The following is a 25890-nucleotide window of genomic DNA, read 5'->3' as shown; positions in this document are numbered from 1 at the left end:
GCTGTCTCTTGTATCTATAAAGCTGTTAAAGATCCCCTTTATAACCATCAGAGGCTAAACAGTTCCATTTTCGAAGCAGCACCAGTACCTATTACTATCGGTTGGATGTGAGCTGTTCTGTCAATCGGCCAAACAAGTTATATTGTTGCATTATCTGTGCAGGTCCTTGTATTTCACAATTCCTATCTAGATATATCTATGTTTTTGTATTTCAGCTGGTTCCCTACCTTCAATCCAATTTAACAGGCTTTGAGAACCTAGAAATTCTAAATTTCCGTAATGGAAGCATTGTGGTAAATAGCCGGATGAAGTTTGCTAAGCCTGTGCCTCACAATGTAACCAACGCTGTGTACATCATCCTGGAAGACTTCTGCAACACTGCCTATCAAACCATGAACTTGGCCATTGATAAGTACTCCTTGGATGTGGAATCAGGTAATGTTGCTATGTCAGTAGATAAAGGCAATACAGTGTAGTATTACATGTGCAGCGTCACAATAGTGGCATATTTGATATGTTCAACATGTTTTGCCTAGAGGAAATGCTGCAAGAGTACATTTTATACATTCGGGTACTCAGACTGGCATAGGCTACCTGGAGTAATTCTGTAACACTCTCTGAAGTATTGCAAACTTGGAAACGTGCTCCAAACATAAGCGTAAACCTACGAGAGCAAATGGCTACATTTCAAACAGTAGGATGAGTGATGGGGAGCCCAATATTTTCTCGCTACCTCTTTTGGATATGAAGTGATCAGCACACTATACAAATCCGATGCTACATCACCTCTCACCAGGATCATAGAATAAGACAACCCAGTTGCATTTAACAATGGTTGAGAGTGCTGAAAACATGCTTGGATCAACTTTCTTCATCAGTAAATTGTGTACATTTACAGAGTGGAAAACGATCTACTGTGTAATAATCACAAATTTACAAGTTTGTGGCATGCTGGAAAACTTCCCCCCCTTCTCCACTTGGGCTGCTTAAGGACATCCACCAAACACAGGGACATATGGACATACGAACGTGTTGGAATATTTTCGCAATGACACACACATTCCCCTCCCTGCTTGATCCTTCTTAAACTTTGGTATCCATATTTGAACTGCACTGTAACGTAACCTGACTGCGCCAACGAATCCCTTCCTATGCTGCAGACCCTACAACCTCTGTAACCTGTAATGCCCCAAAAAATAACCACACCATACTGACAGAAAAACAGAGCGCCTCCCAGTCTTCTCGACAAATAGTAGGTAATGCAGCAACCACTTATTTCAAGATATGAAGGGTGATAGGGCGCTGCAACCTCTCGATGGTACCTCTGTCTCTGGACCACCCTTCCAAGATGCGCTTCCCCAACTCCCCCGCCATTGGCTCATAGTCCTATAGAAGTTTTCCCAAAAATGCCATGCCATGCCTGCTAACTTACCGGCTATTGTGACAGCCGACAAAACTTTTTCCATCATTGTCATGGATAAGTTTACCACATCATCCTGTTGAACTTGACCACCATTGTCACCTCCGCGTTGCACTGCCCCCAAGTTCAGGAACTTGTGCCGTGCCAAACTATATGCTTTGCCAGTTGATGCCGACAATGAGCCAACAACCAGCTGGATCATACACTCTCACCTACCACCCACAAGTGATCCGGCATTGCACTCTTCACTTTGTCCGCCCCTGGAGCCAACCCACTCAACTGTGACCAATGAAAGCAAGAAACAGCATCAGTGATGTCATTGTGTACTCCTTGAATGTAATGCGTCCTCTACCTAACATTTGCCCTCAAACATTCCAGCACAAAAACTGTTGGTAACTTCCGTACACTAGGTTCTCTTGCAGACTTGCGGTTTAACATGTTCACCATTGACAGGTTGTCAACATTGGAGGAAACTGTTTTGTTTGCAAAGTGTTGCCCCCCCAAAAATACCGCCACCACCACAGGAAAAAATTCAAAGAACACAATGCTGCACTGCCCCCCGCCCTCTGCTTCCAAGACTCTGGCCACTCCTCACAACACCACCATCCATGCCAAGACAACACAAAGCCATAATCACCTGCAGCTTCAGAAAAACATTCCAATTGACCACTTCATCCATTTGTTTGCCCACTCCACCTTTGGAACCCCATTGCATACATTCAAAAACTAATGCCAAAGCCTCAAGTCCTCCTTCACCCTGCCCTCAGTCGCACCCTGTGGTGTGGTAGGGAAGGAGGTCCCTGAAAAAGTTCATCCCAACCTCCTGCAGAAATTCCTTGCTGCCCTGATTGCCCCTTATGTAAGATTCCGCTCACCTAGCAAAGTCTGAATGTCCTTCGCCTGCACCTTGGTTTTGACTAAAATAGTGTCCAACAGTTCCAAACAGCACTGCATTTTGTCCTCAGGCAATCGAATCTCCACCCTATGAGAGTCTAACTCAATGCCCAAAAATGTAATTACCTGGGCGGGCCCTACTATCTTTTCCGGGTCCAAAGGGACTCCTAAATCCTGCATCAACTCCTGAAACAATGACAGACTCTGCTCACATTCTGATGACCATCCCATAATGAAGAAATCCTCCAAATAATTGGTTACAACTTCTTTGCCCGCCACATGTACAAAAAGGTTTTGTCTAAAGGATCTGAATCCCTCAAACAGAGAGCAAGAGACTGAACAGCCCATGTGCAATGCCTTGTCCACAAAAAAGTAACCCCCAAACTAAATAGCCAACAACTCATGGTCTACAGGGTGAACTGGAAGCAATCGAAAAGCTGATTTGACATCACCCTTCACCATCATGGCTATTGTATTTACCAACTGCACTGCTTTGTCCACAGAGGAGTAATTCACTTTGCTGCACCCTTCAGGGATAAAACCATTGACAGACAGCCCTTCCAGCCAAGAAAGGTCATGAATGAGCCGAAATTCACCATGCTCCTCTAGTGGTACAACCTCAATTGGCAAAATCCATAAATCCTCCAGCGGCCATTGTGAAAATGGCCCTTCCATCCTCCCTTTGCTCACCTCCTTCATTAATTTCCTCCAAACCAGCTCCTCCTACCCCTTACGGAACGCACATTTTCTACCCAATGCCTTGCCATGGGTCCCTGATAACACAAACGAAATCCAAACTGAAAACTAGGTAAAATTAAGTTTTTGTCCATGTCTGACCCCACAATGTTCATCCAGTATTTCAAATGTTCTAACCTAACCAGTGTATAAGCTTTTATCAATAGGATTCTGACCTACTCTTCCCCAACCCCTGCTATTGTAGGCATCCCACTGACCACTGGCACCTCCCTGTTGCCCTGAACCTCCTCCCTGGTCGCCACACTGAGTAAGCATGCGTTTTCTGCCACATTGGGAGCATTCATGATGGTATTTGCAATATTCCTGCAAACACTATCCTCTGTTAAAGGACCAACAGACTCCTGCCGTTGGCACCTATCCACGTCCAGGAACACCCACCCCTGGATGGGTGGGACATCCTAGAAAGTGCTTGTAGATGACAGGCCAGCCACAGGCAATGTACGTAGATAGGGCTATGGGCTTCGGCATTATAGTTTGAAAAAACAACTTGTAATTCAGCTGCCCCTGACAGCCCATCCTCTTCCTCCACTAGATGAGTGCGAACTTCTTGATCGTAGCGCACCTCCACCTTGTGCACCACATCCAGATATTTAAAAAGCACTACACATCTTTCAGGGTATTTTTACAGTAGATGCTCGCATATAAGAGAAAAGCCGCTGTCCAAATCTCTGTGTTGACTGGCACCCTGGGCCTATGGGACAGCTCATATTCCTCTTCCTTGGCACTAGATGAGTGCGAACTTCTTGATCGTAGCGCACCTCCACCTTGTGCACCACATCCAGATATTTAAAAAGCAATACACATCTTTCAGGGTATTTTTACAGTAGATGCTCGCATATAAGAGAAAAGCCGCTGTCCAAATCTCTGTGTTGACTGGCACCCTGGGCCTATGGGACAGCTCATATTCCTCTTCCTTGGAACCGTCCTTGGCCCTTAACTCTCAGTGTAGTAGTTTAAAGAGCTCTACGTACTCCCCCTTCCAAATATGCTCTTTGGTGGCCGCCATTAGATGCTTACCTAACGACTTCGTAATGTCCATATATGGAATCTTCTTCACCTCTTTACTCTCCATCTTTTCTTCTTCCCCCACATTTTTCTCTTTCAGCCATACCTGTGGCTTGTGATTCAGTAAGCACCCCCTCCTTAACTGCCACTGTGTCCATGCCTGTTCCTTAACCCTGCACATATTTTCTTTTCAGTAGCCTGGGACCACACCCTCCTTGCTACTGCCTCTTCATTCCCTCTGCCTGCAGCCCCACTTCCACAAACCCGGCAGCCCTGCCCCCATGCCCCCTGTTACCTTGCCTCAAGATCGGGGCCCATGCTAAAGCCATCTGTTCTGTTGCCATGCCAGTACTCTTTTCCCAAGAAGACATCAGGGTCACAGCCGCCTGTAAGACACCAAAACTACCCTGCTGATTATTCACTCCCCATCCCCATTGACCTTCAGGAGGTGCTGCCTACCTCTCAGTCTCATAATCACCCTCATCCACAGTATCCCCTTCTTCCAATTCCTCTTCCTCATCCTCCAATTCCCAAGCATCCTACATAAACCCCCCCACCACAATCTGCGCTAGTGCCCAGCACCTTCTCATGCCCCTCTCTGCCATCACTAAATTGCTCCTCAAACAAGCCCTGAGATGGGTCATACTTATCATAATCTTGCAAGGCGGTGCATAGTCCTGTCCTTGCCTCTCCACCGTCAGGTCCCCTGCCATCCCCAGCTGCAAACATGAATGCTCTGTCTAGGGACCAAGATGGACAGGCTGCACCTGACCCTCCCACCTGTGTGGAATGCAACAACATCTCCTAAACTACCTCATGTCCCTGGCAGCCGCTAAACTGTCCCTGATATGCTGGGGCACTGGTGTGACACCACACCCATCGGCCTGGACCTCCATCCCGAAAAGCCTCTGCTCCCACCCATACCATGGATTGCAAGAGGGGACCAGGATCTGCCAAACTGCCCCCCGCACCACCATAGCATTCTGCTCCCCTGGTCTTGACTGTACCAGATTGTCCCTCTGAGGTCTGTGATCTCCCCCATGCCCGCGACCCCAGGCCCCACCCCTACCACAGTAAAAGAAGGTCCTGGCTACTTTGCTTAACCGCCAGCCCACCATCCTGTCCAGTGCTCACCCCCCTCCCCACATGGGCTATGTCTTGCACACTCTTTCTTCCCACCTCACTCACCTTAGTGCCATTGGAGGGAGCAGTTGGCATATCTGTAGGCTGTCCCGCTGTAACTACCTCCCCTGCATCCACATGGGGCTGCTGTAACAGGATCTGCCTTTGGGGATTGGAGAGGTCAATCAGTAGGCCCTGAAGCTTGCTGTCCCCGCCCCAGCCTAATCAATGTGTCCCGCCTCCCCACAACACTGGTGCCTTACCACGCTCCCTGGCCTCACGGAAACTAAAGGGGTCTGCATCGGGGGAAACGCACCTTCAGGGTCCGAAATGATACAATCTGTCGAATGCCCCCCTGCCATTCACCATTGGTAAAGGAGGAAAACGGGAATGTGTGCTGCTTCGTGACATGTGACTCCCACCTCCTCTTGGAACTACAGACCTGGCATCAGGCTTCTCAGTTGCACTCCCACCCCCTCTCCACCATACCCATTGTCCTGGTCTCCGTGCTTTTGTCTCTGCCCAGCACAGACCTACCTCTGTGTAACTTGCAGGAGGGTGATGCGGAGGCCTTAACAGCCGCCCCCACACCACCTGCTGACCTTCTTTTTGGATGCTCCTATCCCACCAACCCGGCCTGCCGCAACGCTTTCTCCGACAACAGGTCGGTCCGCCCATCCTGCTTTAACATGAGGAGGGCTTGTTTTACCCGAGAAGGCACCTCCATTTTCAGAGAAGAAACAACGAAGTCCCTGTGCAGACGGGGCTCTCTCGCACTAAAATGGCACCCCATAACACTATTCCTCCCTACAAAACCCATTCAGTCCACTCCTCTAAACCCCTTGACCATACCCCTTGTGCCCCTTACCCTTGGACCCTACCACCTGCAGAACATTCCAGAGAGGGCAGAGCCTTCAGGCCACTGCCACAAAACCATCACTTTCATCACCAGCAATTGTATACATTTACAGAGTAAAAAACGATCTACAGTGTAATATTCACAACTTTACAAGTATGTGGCTATTCACCCACTTTTGACCCAGAGGTACTAACAGTTCCATTCTAACCTTAAAGCTAATAGTGTACTCATTTGTACACACTGGTGGAATTTCTAAATTCTCAATAGTATCATACAAATGTTAAACTTCCCAAAGTTAGGGTCTATGAATAAGGAGTGCATGTGTACATTTGAAATATGCTTATTTTGTTGCATGATGCTTATAATGCTTTCTAAATTGAGTCAGTGGTTAATTTGTAAAAAAAATAAGTGCTGGGGCTCTTGTCAGGAGGCAGCTTGCACTAGCTGATTTCTCCTGCCGCCTAAAACAGAACCAACTGCTAAACATGAAAGTGGGAGAGAATGTGGTTTAATGGCCAGAGCTACAGACTTCAGAGCTGAGGAACCTGATTCATGTCTTGGCATCTGCTCAACATCCTGTGATTCTGAGCAAATCACTTAAACTCCCCGTAAATTAATGTGTCCTTAACTGATGCTCATGAAAAGCACCAGTGTTGATTAAGTGCAGGTGCTGAGCACCGGAAACCACCGGCTCAAGTTAAGCCCTAAAATTGAGTCCTCTGACCTCAAATTAAGTGAGAGAAGCTACCTCCATTGAATGTACCAGGAAGGTGGGTATTTTAAGGCCTGGGAAGATAAAGTGGTAAAGAGGAGAGTATTTTTCGCTGGTTTAAGCAAACTCTTACTCTAATTACAACCGTTGATATATATGTGTTCAAAAACTCCCTTGTGTAAACTTTAAGGATATATGACAGGTCACCTCGTAGTTCCATGACCACATAGAGGCAAAAGTCCATTTATGGGTCACCAAACTCTGAGAAGGCTTGAAATATGTTTATAATGCAATATAAGGGAGTATTTTATCCACTATAACATGTGGGTCTCTTGCACCCTCATTCGCTGACATGAGGCGCAATGCCATGTACGACACCTTCCTTCAGTCCTGCCTTGTATACGTGGAAGAGCAGTTTGAGTTGGCAGCATTTCTGGACGGGAAGCCAGTGGAGTTTCCTGAGGTGAAGTGTGAGGTGAGTGCGGTGGGGGAGGTGGAGGATGAGCCTGGCAGAGGTGTTCTGGAGGTCTGGAGTCTATGGAGGAGTTGGGAGGAGATTCTGGCAGAGAGTCCATTGGCATAGTCCCGTCTGCTCATGGTGAGGGCCTCTTTGGAACTCAAATGTAAAAACTTATCAGAAAGTACGCCAACAGGTACTAATTTATACTATTTAAGAAAAGGGAAAAAGGGGAACGAACAGAGTGCAGGCAAAGAGAGAGGTAAGAAAAACATACCTTTAGAATTTAACGCACTAGCGTGAATTCTACAGTGTTTCTTGTTGTTCTGCTCAAGGCATAATGAGGTGCCGTCACCAAAGTTGCTTGCATTAGCGGTTGCACAACTTTTAGCAACATAATTCTCTCCTAAACTCTTGCAATTTGCGAAGTGTTCTTTTTGCCTTGTAAATTGCTAATCCACCAAACAGTAGCAAATGGAAGCAGGTTTCGCTGAATATACCCTTAAGGGGAGCTTATTATGAAATGGCATGAGTAAATCTGAAGTGGTAAAATCAGCATAATGTATAAATGTGGAAATTATATTTTACTCACTCAATACAAAGTGTATTCGATTTAAACAAACCATTAAAGTCAGTCCAAAACAAATTTACAAAAAATAAAATCTCATACATGAATATTCTTCAAACTATTGGTATATTGCCTACTTCTGTTCTTTAAACCAATCAGTTCTTTAAAAGAATTCCAGAAGCTTTAACATATAATCGACACTGATTGTTTGTTGGATGCATTAGGAGCATCAGGACATGGCCGGGTCTCCCATCCCGTGGAATGATACATCTGTCCCAATATTGGTCAATGTGGTGGTAATTCCAAAACCAGGCTTCATTTTTCCAACACCGCACAGTCTTCAGTGTTGTTCTCTTTTGCCTTTCTTTGTATACCTCCCTTGGAATGTGTAATCTAATATATGTTTAGGAAGAGGAAAAAGAATAGGCAAAGTAAACTAAGAGTGTGCTCGGACCAAAGGTCTAATACCGATAACAACAGTATGAAGACAGCAAAATCAGCCAAAGCATACTTTTTGTTCAGAAGATACATTCTAGGAAAGATTACCAAGTATTGACATTATTTGAAATGGGTACATCTCCTATAATAATTTGAACATGATGCGGAGGTAGATGGCAAACCATTCATCCGCATATAGTGCTTCGGAGCAGTGCTCCATTTGTTGGGAATATGTTGAACCTATATGCAACACTCAAATGGGCACTGATGACAATTAGAATATTCATGAATATCAAATGGGCACTGTGGACTGGGGGTTGGTGCGGACCGGAATAACAGGCATGGAGGCCGTATATACTTTGCTATGGTAGTTGTTTTATTAAATGCTAGCAATCAGGATACTGAAGAGGGTAGGAGACCGGAAGCCGTAGTCTTTCCCGTGCGTCAACTGGACAATGGGGTCTTCGGGGCGTCTTCTGGTCGTCAGGGGGGTTCCAGTGTAACCTCGGAGGGAACAGAGAGACAGGGCGGTTAGTCCTTTTTGGCTTGGACCGTCGGAGCACTATCGCCAACACCCGGGTCGTGAGGGGACACAGACGAACGTGAGGACGGGGACGGAAAAGGGAGGCTCAGAGAGAAGGGGGGAGAGATGGGAACGGGGAGAGCGTGCCAAAGTGAGTGAGGGGGGGCTATGGTACAAGATATGGGTGCAGTGACGCTACGAAGTATATATACAGTGAATGGGTGATCTATCTGTGCAAATTACTCCTATACAGGTATTTACATATATCTACAGAGGGGCACGGAGAAAGGTAACAGAGTACTCACGTGCCCCGCCACAACTCTCCAGCGAGTCGCGGCCGCTCTCCAGCCACCTCCTGAGGACTCCACCACTCCTCGGTCCAGACGTCCTCCGCTTCCTCGTCGTCGCTCCTGACACTCCTTCCGCTCTCCGTCTCTGGTCCACTACGCGCTGTCTCCTGCCACGATTCCGCTACCTGGAACGCTCTCCTCGTCGCCGGCTTTTCTGCTTCTCGGGCTGATGTTGGGGGCGGGACTTCCGGGTTCACGGAGGTCGCTTCCGGGTCGGGACTTCCGGGGTCTCTGGGGTCACGGGAAGCCGCATCCGGGTTTGTGCGCTGTCCTGCTGGTTGGTCTGGTTCCTGCAGGGAGAAAAAGAAAGGAGGAGACCTGGTCGTCAGGGACGCAGGAGGGTTAGCGTTCATGAAATGCCTGCTCGGGCGCCACCCAGTCGAGGTGAGTGGCGCTCCCCTTCCACATCCCCTTTTCCTTGCTGTCTTTCTTGTGGGGGAGGCAGGCGGGGGATATCGAGAGAGATAGTCAGCGTTGCCCTGTTCAACCCCCTTCCGGTGTAATGTCTTGAATCTGTATGGTTGCAGGGATAGGAACCACTGAAGCACACGGTCATTATGTCCCCGGTTTCGTGCCATCCACTCAAGGGGGGCGTGATCTGTATATAGAAGAAACTCACGCCCCTCTAGATAATATCGAAGGCTCTCTATTGCCCACTTAATGGCCAGTGCTTCTTTTTCCACTACCGCGTAATTCATTTCCCAAGGGAAGAGCTTTCTGCTGAGGTAGAGGATAGGCCTCTCGACCCCTGTCTGGTCTTTTTGGGAAAGAACAGCTCCCAGTCCCTGGTCTGAGGCGTCTGTTTGCAGGATAAAGGGTTGTGTGTAGTCGGGGCTGATCAGGACTGGCTCTGACACCAGGGATCGCTTGAGGTCGTGAAAGGCCTGCCACATCTGCGGAGTGGGGTGTTGTAACATGGCCTCTGTTCGGGTGTTTTTCTTCAGGAGGTCTGTCAAGGGGACTGCGGTTTTGGAAAAGTTGGGGATGAACCTGCGATAATACCCTAATAGCCCAAGGAAGGCACGGAGGTCCTTTTTGGTTTGGGGGAAGGGGATGGTTTGGATGGCCTTTATTTTGTTGTCCTGAGGTCGGATAACGCCCTCCCCAAGTAAGTACCCTAGGTATTTTACGGATTGGGCAGCTAGAGTGGTTTTAGCGGGATTGATAGTAAACCCGTATTCCCCCAGGGAGGTGATAACTCGTTTCAGGTGGGACAGGTGCTCTTGCCAGTCATTGCTATAAATGACGATGTCGTCCAGGTAGGCTCCCGCGTATCGGGCATGGGGTTGTAGGACAATGTTCATGGCCCGCTGGAATGTCGCAGGGGCCCCATGAAACCCAAAGGGCATGACTCTGAATTGGAACAGGCCGTCCGGTGTGGAGAACGCTGTTTTCTTCTTATCTTCGCTTTTCAGGGGGATCTGCCAGTATCCCTTGCAGAGATCCAAGGTGCTAATGTAGCTGGCTCTGCCTATACGTTCTATCATCTCGTCTACTCTTGGTAACGGATAAGTGTCAAAACTCGAGACTTTATTGAACTCTCGAAAGTCGATACAAAATCTCGTGGAGCCATCGGGTTTGGGGACGAGGACGATGGGCGAGTTCCAACTACTGATCGATGGCTCTATGATGCCCATTTGTAACATTTGTTTGGTCTATTCCCGGATAATGGTTCGGCGGGCTTCTGGGATCTGGTAGGGGCGTTGTCTCACGGTCTTTCCCGGATCTGTGTGTATTGCATGCTCTATGACCGTTGTGTGCCCAGTTAGGGAGGAAAATACCGCTTGTATCGGTGATAAAAAAGTCTAAAAAAAAAAAAAGTCCACATTTGTAAAGCGCACAATCACCTGTAAGGGTCTCTAGGCGCTGGGGGCCGTCGGGAAGATTAAGCGAGCTATTGCCCAGAGTCACATGGTGCTGGGCTAACCTGCCGCCGGAGCCGGGGATCGAACCGTGGTCCCCAGATTCCGGCGTCAGTCGCCCTGGCCGCGGCGCCACACCTCTCCCTCTGATAGGGTGGTCCGTAGATCTTGTCGCTTGTTTTCGGGTAGATCCGGGTCCACACAACCCTCGAACTGCAGGGTTTCTTGGCAATGTATACTGGCTAGTACCGGCTGGGGGCCCTCCCACCTCTTTAGAAGGTTTATGTGGTATATTTGTGTCTGGTTGCGGGTGTGGACCAATTCGATTTCGTAGGTGACCGGAGTCACTTGTCTCGTTACCGGATACGGCCCTTGCCACTGGCCTAGCAACTTGTGATCGGAAGAGGGAATGAGGAGCAGTACTAGGTCACCGGGAACAAAGGATCTCACCTTGGCTCCTCGGTCGTACTGGCGTTTTTGGGTAGCCTGGGCGGTCAGCATGTTTTGCCTCACTATTTCCCGGATTTGACCCAGGTGGGTTTTAAGATTTGCAACATATTCTGGTAGGGGTCGGGTACGATCAGGCTCGGCCTCCCAAGCCTCCCGGGCCATATCTAAGAGGGTCCTGGGGGCCCTCCCGTATAAGAGTTCGTAGGGGGAATATCCGGTACTGCTCTGGACCTTGCATCGAATAGCAAATAGGGCTAAGGGCAACATTTCCTCCCAGCGACGGCTCTCTAATCCCAGCAGCTTCTTGAGGGTGGTTTTCAGGGTGGCGTTATATCGCTCCACTAGCCCGTCGGTCTGGGGGTGGTAGGCAGAGGTCCTTATCTGTTTAATGCCCAATTGGGAACACACCTGGCGCATAAGGGAAGATACAAACGGGGTGCCCTGGTCTGTCAATATCTCACGGGGAAAACCCACCCGAGTGAAGATGGTGACGAGAGCTTTTGCTATGTTCTGGGTGGTTGGGTGGCGTAATGGAATGGCCTCAGGGAAACGGGTGGCATAATCCACGAGGACGAGAGCATATCTACACCCGCTCCTTGAGGGTAACATGGGGCCTATAAGGTCCATCCCGACCCTACTGAAAGGGACATCAATGAGAGGGAGGGGTTGGAGGGGTACTTTTGGGGGCCGGTACCGACTGTTCTTCTGACATACCGGGCACTCACGGCAGTATTGGCTCACTTGTTTGTACACCCCAGGCCAGTAGAACTTTTCCAGAATGGTCTGTCCAGTTTTATCGTCCCCAAAATCACCCCCTAACAAATAGCTATGAGCCAGGAACAGTACTTTATCGCGAAAGGGACCGGGAACGAGTAGCTGAGGGTCTTGTTGGGGTCCACCTTTCCTGTACAACAGACCGTTCCTTTTGAAGAAATAAGGACATACGTGTAAAGGGTCTTCGTTTTCCAGGGCTTGCCCCCAGGCGTCCTGTAGTACCGGGTCCTCTTGTTGTGCAGCTCGAAATTCACGATCGGATTCCCATGGATGGTTGTCCACCTGGACAGGATAGGCTGTGGTGTGAGTCCTTTTTTCTTTCTTCTTTTGCCCTCTCGTCTTCAGGGTTTTCGTTGTTGGTTCTAGGGGGGGAGGGTTCCGAGAAAAGGGAGCCTCGGACCACCACCTTTCCAGGGAGTCCGTAGCGTCTTGTAGCAGACGTGGAAGACCACTATAGTCGCTACCCAGGATCACTTGTTCCGGTAGGTTTGGCACCAGTCCTACAGTAAGAGGGCTTCCATCTTCCGAGGTGTGCTGTACTTGGACACATGTGGTGGGATACCTCTTTGTATCGCCGTGTACGCATTGAATGTCCACGATGCCGGTCACAGGCCCAATAGGGTTGGGCATCTCCTGTGGCCTTAGAACGCTTTGTCTGCAACCGGAATCGGCGAGGGCCATCATAGGGTGGCCGTCGATCTTCACCGGACACCGGAAAGGAGGAGGACTGGCATCCGTGGTAAGACATACATAGTTCCTTGCCAGCCCAACCTCCATGGGTTCTTCCTTCTGTGGGCAGAAACGGGCGATATGTCCATGCCCTCCACAGTGGTAGCATTGGGGACTAGGGAGACTGGGTCTTGGTAATACCGGGTACGGAAACAAGGGGACGGGTTCTGGTTTTCGGGGCACGGCAGGCCTTTGGGGCCGAGGATGACTTCCGTGGGGCATCCGGGTAGGGTGTTCGTCTTTCTTCTGGAAGTCTTGTGCTCGGCTGTAGGCACTTGCGATCTCCACGGCGGTGTCTAGGGTTAGACGGGCGTGCTGACATAACCCATTTCTGGGTGGCGGGGTGGAGTTAGGCCAGGAATTGTTCCAAATAGATTTTGGAAAGGATTTCCTCTTTAGGGGCCGTGGCAGGCTTCAGCCAGCGGTTGGTCAGATCCTGGATGCGGAATGATAATGCTCGGGGTGTTTCTTGGGGTCCTTCGCGAGCTTGCCGCAGTCGTACTCTGTAAGTCTCATCGTCGATCCCTAGCCTCTCCAAGATACAGGTCTTTATGTCATGATAAGGTGTCTGTCCCTGTACGTTGGCCTGTTGGTAGGCCGCCTGCAGTTCCCCCGTCAGCAGAGGCCCTAAGTAGTGACCCCAGCGATCAACCGGCCATGCCGCTGCTTGTGCCAGACGCTCGAAGTTCGTAAAGAAGAAATCCGGGTCTTCTCCCGGGACATATTTTTGCAGGACCACAGAGGGCAAGGAGGTCGCTGGTCTCTGCTGTCCCATGACGTCGGCTAGCTTCCCAATGGCTCGATCCTGTACGGAGCCCTGGTCCTTTAGGACGTCGTGGAGCTGGCCTCGATCGTCTTCGGCCGTTTTCAGGAAGCGCTCCATCATCTTCCCTAGAAGCTCCTGGCTTTCTGCTAGCTGTTTTACCGCGGCCTCCATGCTTCCGGATCCCACTTCTGACACCAAGTGTGGACTGGGGGTTGGTGCGGACCGGAATAACAGGCGTGGAGGCCGTATATACTTTGCTATGGTAGTTGTTTTATTAAATGTTAGCAATCAGGATACTGAAGAGGGTAGGAGACCGGAAGCTGTAGTCTTTCCCGTGCGTCAACTGGACAATGGGGTCTTCGGGGCGTCTTCTGGTCGTCAGGGGGGTTCCGGTGTAACCTCGGAGGGAACAGAGAGACAGGGCGGTTAGTCCTTTTTGGCTTGGCCCGTCGGAGCACTATCGCCAACACCCGGGTCGTGAGGGGACAAAGACGAACGTTAGGACGGGGACGGAAAAGGGAGGCTCAGAGAGAAGGGGGGAGAGATGGGAACGGGGAGAGCGTGCCAAAGTGAGTGAGGGGGGGGGCTATGGTACAAGATATGGGTGCAGTGACGCTACTAAGTTTATATACAGTGAATGGGTGATCTATCTGTGCAAATTACTCCTATACAGGTATTTACATATATCTACAGAGGGGCGCGGAGAAAGGTAACAGAGTACTCCCGTGCCCCGCCGCAACTCTCCAGCAAGTCGCGGCCGCTCTCCGGCCACCTCCTGAGGACTCCACCACTCCTCGGTCCAGACGTCCTCCGCTTCCTCGTCGTCGCTCCTCACAATCCTTCCGCTCTCCGTCTCTGGTCCACTACGCGCTGTCTCCTGCCACAAGTCCGCTACCTGGAACGCTCTCCTCTCTTGATCGCCGGCTTTTCTGCTTCTCGGGCTGATGTTGGGGACGGGACTTCCGGGTTCACGGGAGGTCGCTTCCGGGTCGGGACTTCCGGGGTCTCTGGGGTCACGGGAAGCCGCATCCGGGTTTGTACGCTGTCCTGCCGGTTGGTCTGGTTCCTACAGGAAGAAAAAGAAAGGAGGAGTCCTGGTCGTCAGGGACGCAGGAGGGTTAGCGTTCATGAAATCCCGGCTCGGGCGCCGCCCGGTCGAGGTGAGTGGCGCTCCCCTTCCACAGGCACTTATTACAATTAGAATAATCATGAATATCATCACCTTCATCAAAAATCTTTATTTGACTGTCAGAGACAATCATAAAAGAACATAGTAAAAACTCATTTATACTAAAAATATGAACACAAATTAAAAAAACATCGAGTTACGGCAACATACAACATAATTCAGAAAGCATCCAACTCTGTAACACACTTAGGGGCCCATTAGGATGGCGGGCGGATCGTCACCGCCCCTATGGAGGTGGCGATCCGCCCGCCATTCTCCATCGCCTGCCTAACATTTCCCCCCGCCATATTATGATGACGGTGGACACCCAGGCAGACGGAAAGACCATCCGCCGGTTTCCCGCTGGTTGGCGAACCGCCCGATTGCCTAGAGGGTGGAAAAGGCCAGCAATATGGGGCGGTGCCTTACGGGCACCGCCATCCATATTAGGATGATGGTGGTAAATTGCCTTTCCATGGCGGAGATTGCGCCATTGAAAGGCATGCAGTCTTTTGTTTGGGGGCCGTTGTGGTCCCCCAGGGCATTGGGCGTTGGGTGGCTGCACTTGGGGGGGTACCCATGGTACCCCCTGACATTTGCATGCACACGGTGGCAGGCACCGCGCGGTGCCTGTCACTTTGTGCATGCAAATCCACCACATGCAGTTTTTACATTGCGGTGGGTGCTGCTTGCAGCATCGCCCGTCGCAATGTAAAATATGCGTGATGCTCCCGCCAGTGTGGCGGGCGCATCGTAATTGGCAGAAAGGGACCGCTGCACCCCTGGAGGGTGGCCCTGCATCTCATTAAGGTGGCGGGCTGACTTTGTCGGCCCGCCATCATGATGGTGCCCTTACTCATTGTTAAACAGTTGCAAAAATTGTGACGTTACAAAGTGTTTTCAAATGTAGAGAAAACATTAAATGCAGAAGTGAGTGGTAAGGGACACCATCACAAGGGTACATACAAACACTGTAACTACTATATAAACCTAATGGGAAACATGGGAGATAGGCAAAGTCCAATAGTGTTCAGTGCCGTTAAAGACTTTCAAAATAGCTAACATTCTCAATGGGGTTTTACTCAGGAGAATACTCTCCCTCAATATTCGCTCTCTGTCTAAAATCATACGCTTAACTTGTGAATTATCCCCTCTGCGTACCAAAGTAGGATTTTCAAAAAGAGAAAAATCGTCCCAGCTCTTCTAAAGTTTGCGACTTAGGTCACTTTCATCCCTCTGTCACGTGATAGAAAGTCCACGCTGAACCAAAATATCAGTGCAACAGTTGGTGCAAAACTGCCCTTTAATTGATGCAAAATTGCACTGGTACTTCTTGAAATCGCTGCAGTTTGTTCAATTTGCCTATGAACAGACTACTCAAAATATTCCAGAAAACCAATGAAAATATAAATAATAAAAGGGCACTCATTTCAATACACTAACTATCAAGCCAAGGGCGAGATGACAGAAAAGCAAAAATATAATAGAAAGCATCTATGTATAAAGAGTCACAAATTAACTTGCTGAAGCCTAACAATTTTGTGGTAACTAGCTATATTTAAAGAAATATTCAAAAAGCATCTCCTAAAATTACCATTTACTCACCAAAATGACCCCACATCAGCCCATCCTTCCTTTGGCTTCAGTGCTTCTAGTAGCAGTAGTAAGTAAGTAAGCAATAACTTTAGTACGTAAAATAACCATCAAAGTGTACACAACTAAAAGTAAAACAAAAGCACTAGCAGACAGTATACACAAGGAGAAGTGTACATGTAGTTCATTTTCTAAAAAGAAAAGGGGGACCTATGTGCACCCAGAAATAGCATAATCACAATATCCTTGTTAAAATTGCAATCAAAAGAATCATTAAACTTTTCTAAGAGTTCATAGTATAGTTCATAATCCTCCAGGCAGTAGGACATGTTAAAACTCACAACATGACCGTACAAAGTGTGACAGATACTGAAGTGAAAGATAATAGTAAAATATGTGTTACTTAAAAAATAAACAAAATAAATAGCTAAAAGCTGCCTATACATTTGCATCATTGGCCTCAGATGTGCAATGGAAACTGTGCAACAATTGCATAAAGTGACCGTGCATAGTGCAAGTAAATAATTAGGTTAAAGCAATCAGCTAGTAAACATAGAAATCTATAGCATTTAAAACTTTTAGTCTTTTGTAATACATCGCTTGTAAAAATGTACTTACAGCAAATATTATTTTTAGCGATGTGTCGCTTTTTTAAATCCTAAAAGGTTCCAGCTGACTAGTGGTAGCCAAGTCACAGCTGATTGGAACTAGCCATTTGCGACGTATGGAATGGTACTCCCTGCAGAAGAACAATACATATTTCTCATCTTCATTACTCAAACCACATGCAGGACAAGTTTTGAGATCTTGGTTAGTACACCATTTACTTGTAAAAGACATCAGTGGTAGGATCCCGTAGCGTAATCTTATGTACAACTTCCTAGGTAAAATTGATATATTAAATCAAGGAATTCTTCGTACATGGGGGAAACGTATGATCTAAAAAAGTGCTGATTAGACCCATTATTGATATTCACAACATAACGGTTGTTAATATAAGCCCAGTATCCAATTTCTAACAGTTTGTTATCTGATTTTACAATAGTGTTAGGGTCATCCCACAAGTTCTGCAATCCAAGTTTAAAGAACCAACACAAGGTGGCTTTGACCCATGAAATGTCCCTGACTCTTTAGAGATTCAATAGCTCTGTCATTGAATCTTTAAAAACTCCAAGTTCAGGTGTGGACCAAATTTGGATCCAATAAGCTAAGGTTTTTAAAATAGCCAGATTGGCAACTCTTTTTATCCCAACAACGACGTACATAGGGTTTAACAGTGAGGTAGATGGTAGACCTAATATCCTCCTAAAAAAAGTATTCTCAGCAATCGGCAATGAATTTAAATTTCCACAGCCCCAGATCTCCGCCCCATAAAGAGCAGCTCCCTGTGCAGTTGCACAGTAAGTTTCCAACGCAGGGGAAATTAGGCGTAAAGACGTTTGTTTGTGGAACCTTAGAATAGCATTAGATCTGTGTTCAATCGCTAGTGTAGATTTTTCCAATTGACTAGTCCACCTTAAATTATCCATAAGTCTAACCCCTAAGTAGTTAAAGCTATGAACTCTATCAAGAGCCTCGCTACCTACATAGATACTTCGACTACCCTTCTTCGACTTTTCAATCACCATAAACTGGGTTTACTTTATGTTTAATTCTAGAACTCAATTAAAATTCGGAGGCCCTTTGGAGAATTCGATAAAAAAAGCGAATTAAGCAAAAAGTAAAATCGGTATCTTATTATTATTCAAAGCTGGAGAGTCGTTCCTGCACTGTTCTAAAACATCCACAACATCATCAATATACAGGGAAAATAGGGAAGGCGCTAAAACACAGCCCTGGTGGACTCCTCTCTCCATGGATATACGATCCGTCAGTTCGCCATTGGGGCCCCGGCTAACTTGTGCATAGTTGTTTGCATGCAATTTTTTTTTTTTTTGATGTACTAAATTAACTGGGACCCCCATATTTGACAGGGCTTGCCAAAGAGCAGCACGAGGAATAAGGTTGAATGCTGTTCTAAGGTCAATAGAAGCCACAAATATTTTTTGTTTCTGGAGTAAAACATATTTCCAATATAAAACAACAAATCTAAAAATCTGATCTGTCGTACTAATTCTTGATCTAAAACCTGCCTGGAGGGGGGTCATATTTAATTAACATTTACGCAATCAAGAAATCTCACTAAGATTTGAATTTTCTTTGGGCCATTATCAATGAGACTGATGGGCCTGTAGTTGGATGGCTCTCCTGCATCACCTTTTTTATATATCGCTATAATTTCAGTCCCAAGCCAAGAATGTGGTCCCTTCCCCCCAGCTGCTACAACGTTTGACAATATATTAAGCTATGAGGACCATATATGGGTTCCGATTTGTACAGGTCACCAGACATTTTATTCAGGCAGGGGGCTTTTGCAGAATTCAGCTAATCATTTGCTCTGGATGTTTCTTCCAGACTAAAGACAAGAGAAGGGGCGTAATCCACTAGTAACGGTGCATTTAAAGTGCTAGTGCCATTAAAAACCCAGGGCTCTGCTGGAGCATAAAGGTTAGAAAAGTGTAACACCCATTTATCAGGAGGAATATTATAGTGGTGGGAGTTAGGCTTTTCTGACTTAGTTAGGGCAATAAGACACTAAAATAGCCTAATTTCATTATTTTTGCTGGCGTCCAAAATTTCTTGACATAAGTTATTTTTCCAGTTTCTCTCTGCTTTGGTTAGAGTGGACTTATATAAAGTTCTTGTTCCCTTAATATTGACATGGTTCCCTCTATTATAGCCTTCCTCAGAGATAACGTTGCTAGTTTACAAGCCTGGTTGGATGGATGGATAGGTTTTTATATAGCGCAATATCACCGTCAGGTCTCAAAGCGCTTTGCATTGGGAACCCGTCCTGGTTTTTCCCTGTGAGATAGCCCCTACTGGGTATCCCCAAGGTGAAAGCCAGGCATCCCGCAGCGGGGGGCCGTAGTGGAGATTAAGCAAGCTAATGCCCACAGTTGCAGAGTGTGAACCTGCGATTCGAGTAGGCACCGAAGCGAGAATTACCGAGTCCGTGGACATTTTGGGCTCAAGACCCTGCTGCGTCGGGAATTGAACCCTGGTCCCGGGTCTGATCTCAGCATCCGGGTCTGCCTCCTCTAACCAGTGAGCCACACTTCTCTGGTTAAACCATTTTTCCACCTTAGAGGGGTTAGGGATTCTAATAATACTATCTTGATAAAAAATTCCCGTAGTGCTTTAAATAAGCCAATATGGTTATCTAAAATAGGGATTACATCCTCACTTCACCCATCATATGATTCAAAAATGTTACGTAGATTTTATAAATCTGTGTGAATAAATTAAGGTTAGACATAACATTCGGCCAAGAAACGTAACGACGATTATTTGCTACCAAAGTAGCGGGCACAATAGTTATCTGGTGTTTGTCTTGGTTCAGAGCTAACTTTGCTAGTTTACAAGCCTGGTTAAACAATTTCTGCACCTTAGAGAGGTTAGGGATCCTAACAATACTATCTTGATTAAAACAATTCCCATAGTGCTTTAAATAAGCAAATATGATGGGTCAAGTGAGGATGTAATCCCTATTTCAGATAAACATATGATTCAAAAAACGTTACGTAGAGTTTATAAATCTGTGTGAATAAATTAAGGTTGGACATAACATTCAGCCAAGAAACGTAATGACGATTATTTGCTACCAAAGGACTGGGCATAATAGTTATCTGGTGTTTATTGTCTTGGAGAGTCGCCAGTCAGAGTTACTTCAAGAGAGGTATGGTCACTGTCCAAATGTGTCATCACTTTCATATCATGCAGGGGAGGCAACAGTCTTATATCAACTAACACATAGTCAATAGTGCTGATACATGTAGGAAAGTAGTATCTGCTTCTTATGGTTACCCCCACTTTTTGCTAATGTCACACTGTTTTTGGCCTAGTCCGAATGGGATCCTGCTATCCAGGACCTCAGTGTATCTGCTTTCTCCTGTAAATTGATATGCATGTGCTTTAGGTACACTCCAGAATGGATCCTGGGGTACCCTTGCCAGACCCTAGTATATGGTACACCATGTACCCAGGGCATAGGTACACCAGAGTTCTCCCATGGGCTGAAGCATGTATTATGCCAGCCCCGAGAGGCCATGTAAATTGACACGACCAGTGTGCTACTGCAGATTGTGTAAGCTGGTGCTTGCACCACTTACTTAAGATATAGGTTCACTATATCTATCTAAATCACTGCACTTAAATACCTATCAGTCACCCCTATGACAAGCCTTAACAATTCTGAAGGCAGGGTGCTGGGTTTTACGTGAGGGTGTGCCCCTGCATGAGCAGAGCCCCTCTGCAGCCTTCGGAGACCATTCTCCGGGGTTGTCTGTGATGCAGCCAGACATATATGTTTTACTGCATTATAACTTCGCCGTAAATGCTAACTTTAAAACGGCTGCCTGGAAACATGTCGTGTTTGGTGTAAAACACCTTGGAATCATACCTCCACACCACCCTTCTGAAGGGACATATGTGAGTCACTGGTATACCGGTTACCAGCTTTCTCGACCTGGGCAGCACAAAATGGACGCTGCCAGCCACAGACACAATTCTGCTCTCCTGCTGCAGAGCCAAGCTCGCACAGAGGAAGGCATGACAATAGGGATCCTGTCACAGGGTGGTGTAACCACCTCCCAGACAGGATACTCAGCTAGATTCATCAAGCTTAATTGCGCTCGCAAAGGACCAGATTCTGAGAATCTGGCCCTTTGCGAGTGCAATTTTTGCATTTGGGATTCATCATCCCAAATGCAAAATTCGCTAATAAAGAATTCGCACATTTGCGAGGAATTGCATTTAAGGAATCTCTATTTGAGATTCCTTAAATGCAATTCATGAACCATTTTGAAATTGCGAAATCGCAATTTAGGGCCGCTATTTACCACGAAGTCAAACCTCGTGGTAAATAGCTAAAACTTAGAAAAATGCATTTAAATGCATTTTTCTAAGTTGCATGTTACACACACACACATGTCCTTTGGACATGTGTGTGCACAACATCAGTGTAAATTCACATTTCAGGGGTGCTACAGGGTGTCCTTTGGACACCCCTGCACCCTTGAATCAAGTCCTTATTTGCGATTAGCAAATTGCTAATCGCAAATAAGGAATAACTTCCCATTCATTCCTATGGGCCTTTAGGCCTTTAGGCCCATAGGAATGAATGGGGAGTTATTCCTTATTTGCGATTAGCAATTTGCTAATCGCAAATAAGGAATGTGTAGGAATCGCAATTTATTTAGCAATTCCTACATGAATCCCGTTTTGCAAGTCCTTAATAGCGATTCCTTATGAATCGCTATTAAAGACTCGCTAAACGGCCCTTTCATGAATCTAGCTGTTAGTGTATTGCGGCTGGGTAGGTACACTCTTAGAGTGCCAGAAAGTCTGAACTGGGGGCACATTTGGTGTCCCTGGGTATAGTCCAGCTCAAACCAGTTCTAGGAGCTATTTGCTCCTGCTCTGGTGCGAAACTGGACAAAGAACATGGGTGTAGCCACCCCTGTGTCCTGCCCCTCCCCTAGGAGGGTCCACAGAATCTTTCCAACCCCTTCCCATGTGTATAAAGTGGGTTACCTGGCTACAGGACTTTAGATTTTACCCAGACAAGATTCTGCTAAGAAGAAACCAAGTACTTCTACTGCCTGCACGATGCTGAATGACTGAAGAATCTCCCTTGGACTAAAGGAGTTACTCTCCTGCAAAAGCAGGCACCTAAACGCATCTGACCAGTTTACTGCGCCTGAGGACTCTGAAGATTTCAGCAACACAGGAGGTGGGTTCCCGAAGGTCCCTGAGGTCGATCTACCCTCTCAGCGATTCTGAGACCAGTATCCCTCGTGGGGACCGTTCAACCCGAACCCCTGTGCACCGTGTACATTTGCAGTTGCATATGCTTAGTGAGAATTCCTGAGCCTGTGCTTCGGTCTCCGAGTAGCCCTGACCCGAGCAGTATTTGCTCCAAAGATTTCCAGCCTCCACGCCATGAGTGTCCAGTGGGCGGGTGCTTTGCAGACTTGCTTGAGGTCTCCTTGCGATCCCTGGTCCGTTGGCCTGTGGGTCCCGGCGGGGGTCACCTTGTTAATTCTTTGGCTTACCTGGTTGCTTGCTCCAGACGTGCCCTTAATCTCCATTCCTTGATGAATGACGAAGGTTTCTGACACCACTTTACCCCTATGCACCTGACTCCTCTGGGATAGGTAACACGGGTTCTTCTGTACTCACGGGTGGGTCAGCCTTATAACCTCCTAAGTTACAAAGGGTTTGCTTGAAGTACCCTTAGAACTGTCCTTAACTTGTAAATTCCCAACCGCGACTTTCCCATAGAGTTGTACAGAGCACGCGTCTGTGTTTCCACACTGCACCCGTCCTCCGTGGGCTCCCTGTGTCACTCCACTGGGTGGTTGCTTGGGGTCCCAAGGATTCTACGTGCTTTAGGCACTGTCTCTACTGAAGTCGTTGTTGTTATACCATTTATTTAGTATATGGTTCGGTCTCCCCCTGGAGCCCGCTGTGTATTTAGCTATTTACGAATGTTCTATAAATTTAGTATTGTGTGCTTTATGCCCTAGTCTCGTGTAGAGACTAGTAGAGAGTGATATATTAATAAATACATATTTTTATACAAACACTGTGTGGTTCTCCTTTCATTTAATCATTTAGGAGGTGATATTCTGGTAAAACAAGATGCTTTACATTCCTTCAAGATTAAGCCTGAAAGCTGCTCTCCATAGCTCTCACAAGGATAGCTTTCAATAAGGTTGTCTTTGACCTCAGACATCATAAGGGTCGTGTGGCCTGGTAGAAGGTGCCCACTTTAATTAGTGGACAGCATATACCACCTTCTCACAGTACAAACCCCTCTTTTAAATGTTACTGCCCTTGTGAGGTCAGAGGGAGTGCGCCCATTGCATGCTCTGAGGCCCCTTCTTAATGTGAACGAAGCCCATCCTAGTGCAACATTTGAGAAATTTTCCTTGAGGAGACCTAGCCATGGTGGAATACCCCAGACTTCAGCCTCCTCTTTGTTGTCTCGTTTAAGTAAGTTGAGGGTTCAAAGAATATATTAAAATCACCAGCTACTACAGTTTTTATGTTTGGTTCGAAATTATCTATAAAACCCTCAAGGAGGGATAGTGTGGGAGATGTATCAAGTCCCCTTGTGCTTTTCACATAAATGTTCTAAAAATGGACAAACAAAGTCTAGACGAGAAAGTCACAGTAACCTCCATTAGGTCCAAACTATCAATCACCATCAGCGTAGAACTGCTAGTGCAACTATTCTTATTTAAAATCATGAGTCTACCTATAGCTTATTATTTTTATTATTTATTAAGGAGTTTTATATAGCGCTAGCCTGACCCAAGGGTATCGGAGCGCTTCACAACAGGTTTTGAGCAAGATTCATGCAACAAAGCAGTATTCTACATATAGGTACGGAATGTCCAAGTTTGCAGAGCAGCATTGAGGTAGTGTGTGAGTCTTGAGATAACCTCATAGGGTGCATGTTTTCGTGGGGCAGATCCAATAAAGCAGAATTCAACATAGGTTTGAGAGGCCAAGTGTGCTAAGCAGCATTGAGGCAGTCCTTGAGTCCTGAGATAACTTCGTAGAGAGCACAATGTCTTGGGGTGGAACCACTAGGGGGGAGAGGAGCAGATAGGAGTCAGAATAGCAGGGAGGAGGAGAGTGTTAGGGATACAATGACTGGGAGAGACGACAAGCAGGTAGTTGCGTTTCGATGGCAGCTATCCATTCAGGAAGAAGTGGTTGAGGAAAAAAGAATTCAGATGTTTTTTTAATTTTGTGAAGGACGAGATAGTCCTTATGTCGACTGGGATGACATTCCAGATTTTGGGCGTGTTTCTGGCGAAGGACCGTGCTGCAGTTTTTTGTTTGCGTGTTTTCATAGGGATGAGAAGTAGGGTGCTGGAGCTCCTGAGGTTCCTTGAATGACCAGCCCTCTTGAGTTTAGCAGCCACATACTCAGGTTTTCCTGTGTGCAGGGCTTTGTGGGTGAGTCAGGCAGTTCTGAAATTGGCACGCAGTTCGATTGGGAGCCATTTTAGTTCTCTGAGTGCTGGTGAGATGTGATCATATTTCCTGATTCCAGTGACCATTCTAGCTGCTGCGTTGAGAGTAGTTTTAGGGGGCGCAAGGTGAGATTTTGGTGTACCAGTGAGGGTGGCATTCCCATAGTCAAGTCTGGATAGCACCAGTGATTGGGTGGCTTGTTTGATATCATTGATTGGGATGAATGGTGTTATTTCGTTAAGTAGCTTCAGGTTGAGGAAGGCACTCTTTGCAGAGTTCTTGATGTGTTTGGCCATGTCAAGTTTTGAGTCTACCTAGATTCCTAATGATTTAACTGAGTGGGACAGAGTGCGATTGCCGTTAATAGTGTCCAAAGCTTTTAGCCATTCTGCAATATGAGGGTTCCCGTCTTTGTTGGAGATGAAGAGTATCTCAGTTTTGTCTTGGTTGAGTTTTAAGTGGTTACGCGAGAGCCAATGTTGGATTTCTTTAAGAGTGACATTCAGTCAGTGAATGTCATCAATAGAGGAGGTTTGTAGATAGATCTGGGTGTCATCTGCATAAAGGTGGAAAGGTATGATGGCATTTTTGATTAGGGTGGTGAGGGGCTCCATGTATATGTTGAAGAGTTTGGGTGAGAGCACTGAACCTTGGGGGATACCCCTGTTGACGGGGTGTAGGTCAGAGGTAAAGTTTTTTATTTATATCCTTTGTGAATGCCTGTGTAAACAGGAGGAAAGCCATTGAAGGACCACCTCATACCCTTTCTTATAAAGCCTTGATGAGAAGTTGGTGATCAACCGTGCCAAAGGCTGCCGATAGGTCTAGGAGAATGAGGAGGCAACATTGGTTGGTATCGAGGGACTTGTGGATGTCATCTGTGATGTTTAGGATCGCGGTATCCATGCTATTGCCTTTTCTGAAATCCGATTGGTGGGGGTCAAGAAGGGTGATGCTATCCATTTGTTGAGTCAGTTGTTGGAGGACGCATTTCTAAAAGATTTTGGATAGGAGGGGGAGATTGGAGAAGGGTCTAGAGTTATTCAGTTCCTTGGAGTCAAGGCCTGGCTTTTTTAGTAGTGGCATGACTTAGCCAACTTTGAGGGATTCCGGTACGATGCTGGATCACAGGGACCTGTTTATGATCTTGCACCAGAGCGGGGCTAAGGAGAGTTTCTTTGGTTAGTTTGGTGGGTATCGGGTCCAGAAAGTGAGAGGCTGGTTTGGAGGTGGAGATCAGTTTGAGGATCTCAGTTTCCGTGATTGGGGTTGAAGGACTTCCAGGTTTTTGTGGGGAGCTTGGGTGTGCTATCTAATGTCACTGGGGGCAAGCTTTTGCAGATGGGGGTGATG

The 25890-nt window shown here is 47.0% G+C and overlaps 1 protein-coding gene across 1 annotated transcript in view; it reads left to right on the top strand.

Moving 5' to 3' along the window:
* The window catches only part of LOC144773831 (interphotoreceptor matrix proteoglycan 2-like), an 896924-nt gene that overhangs the window by 771499 nt on the left and 99535 nt on the right, over positions 1-25890 (top strand). The window contains exon 13 of the mRNA XM_078658926.1: positions 216-435. Within this exon, the coding sequence (XP_078515052.1) occupies positions 216-435 (220 nt within the window). The remainder of the gene's footprint in view (positions 1-215; positions 436-25890) is intronic.

This window comes from Lissotriton helveticus, chromosome 8 (genome assembly GCF_964261635.1).
Source record: "Lissotriton helveticus chromosome 8, aLisHel1.1, whole genome shotgun sequence".
NCBI lineage: Eukaryota > Metazoa > Chordata > Amphibia > Caudata > Salamandridae > Lissotriton > Lissotriton helveticus.
This window is presented reverse-complemented; position numbering and strand designations above follow the sequence as displayed.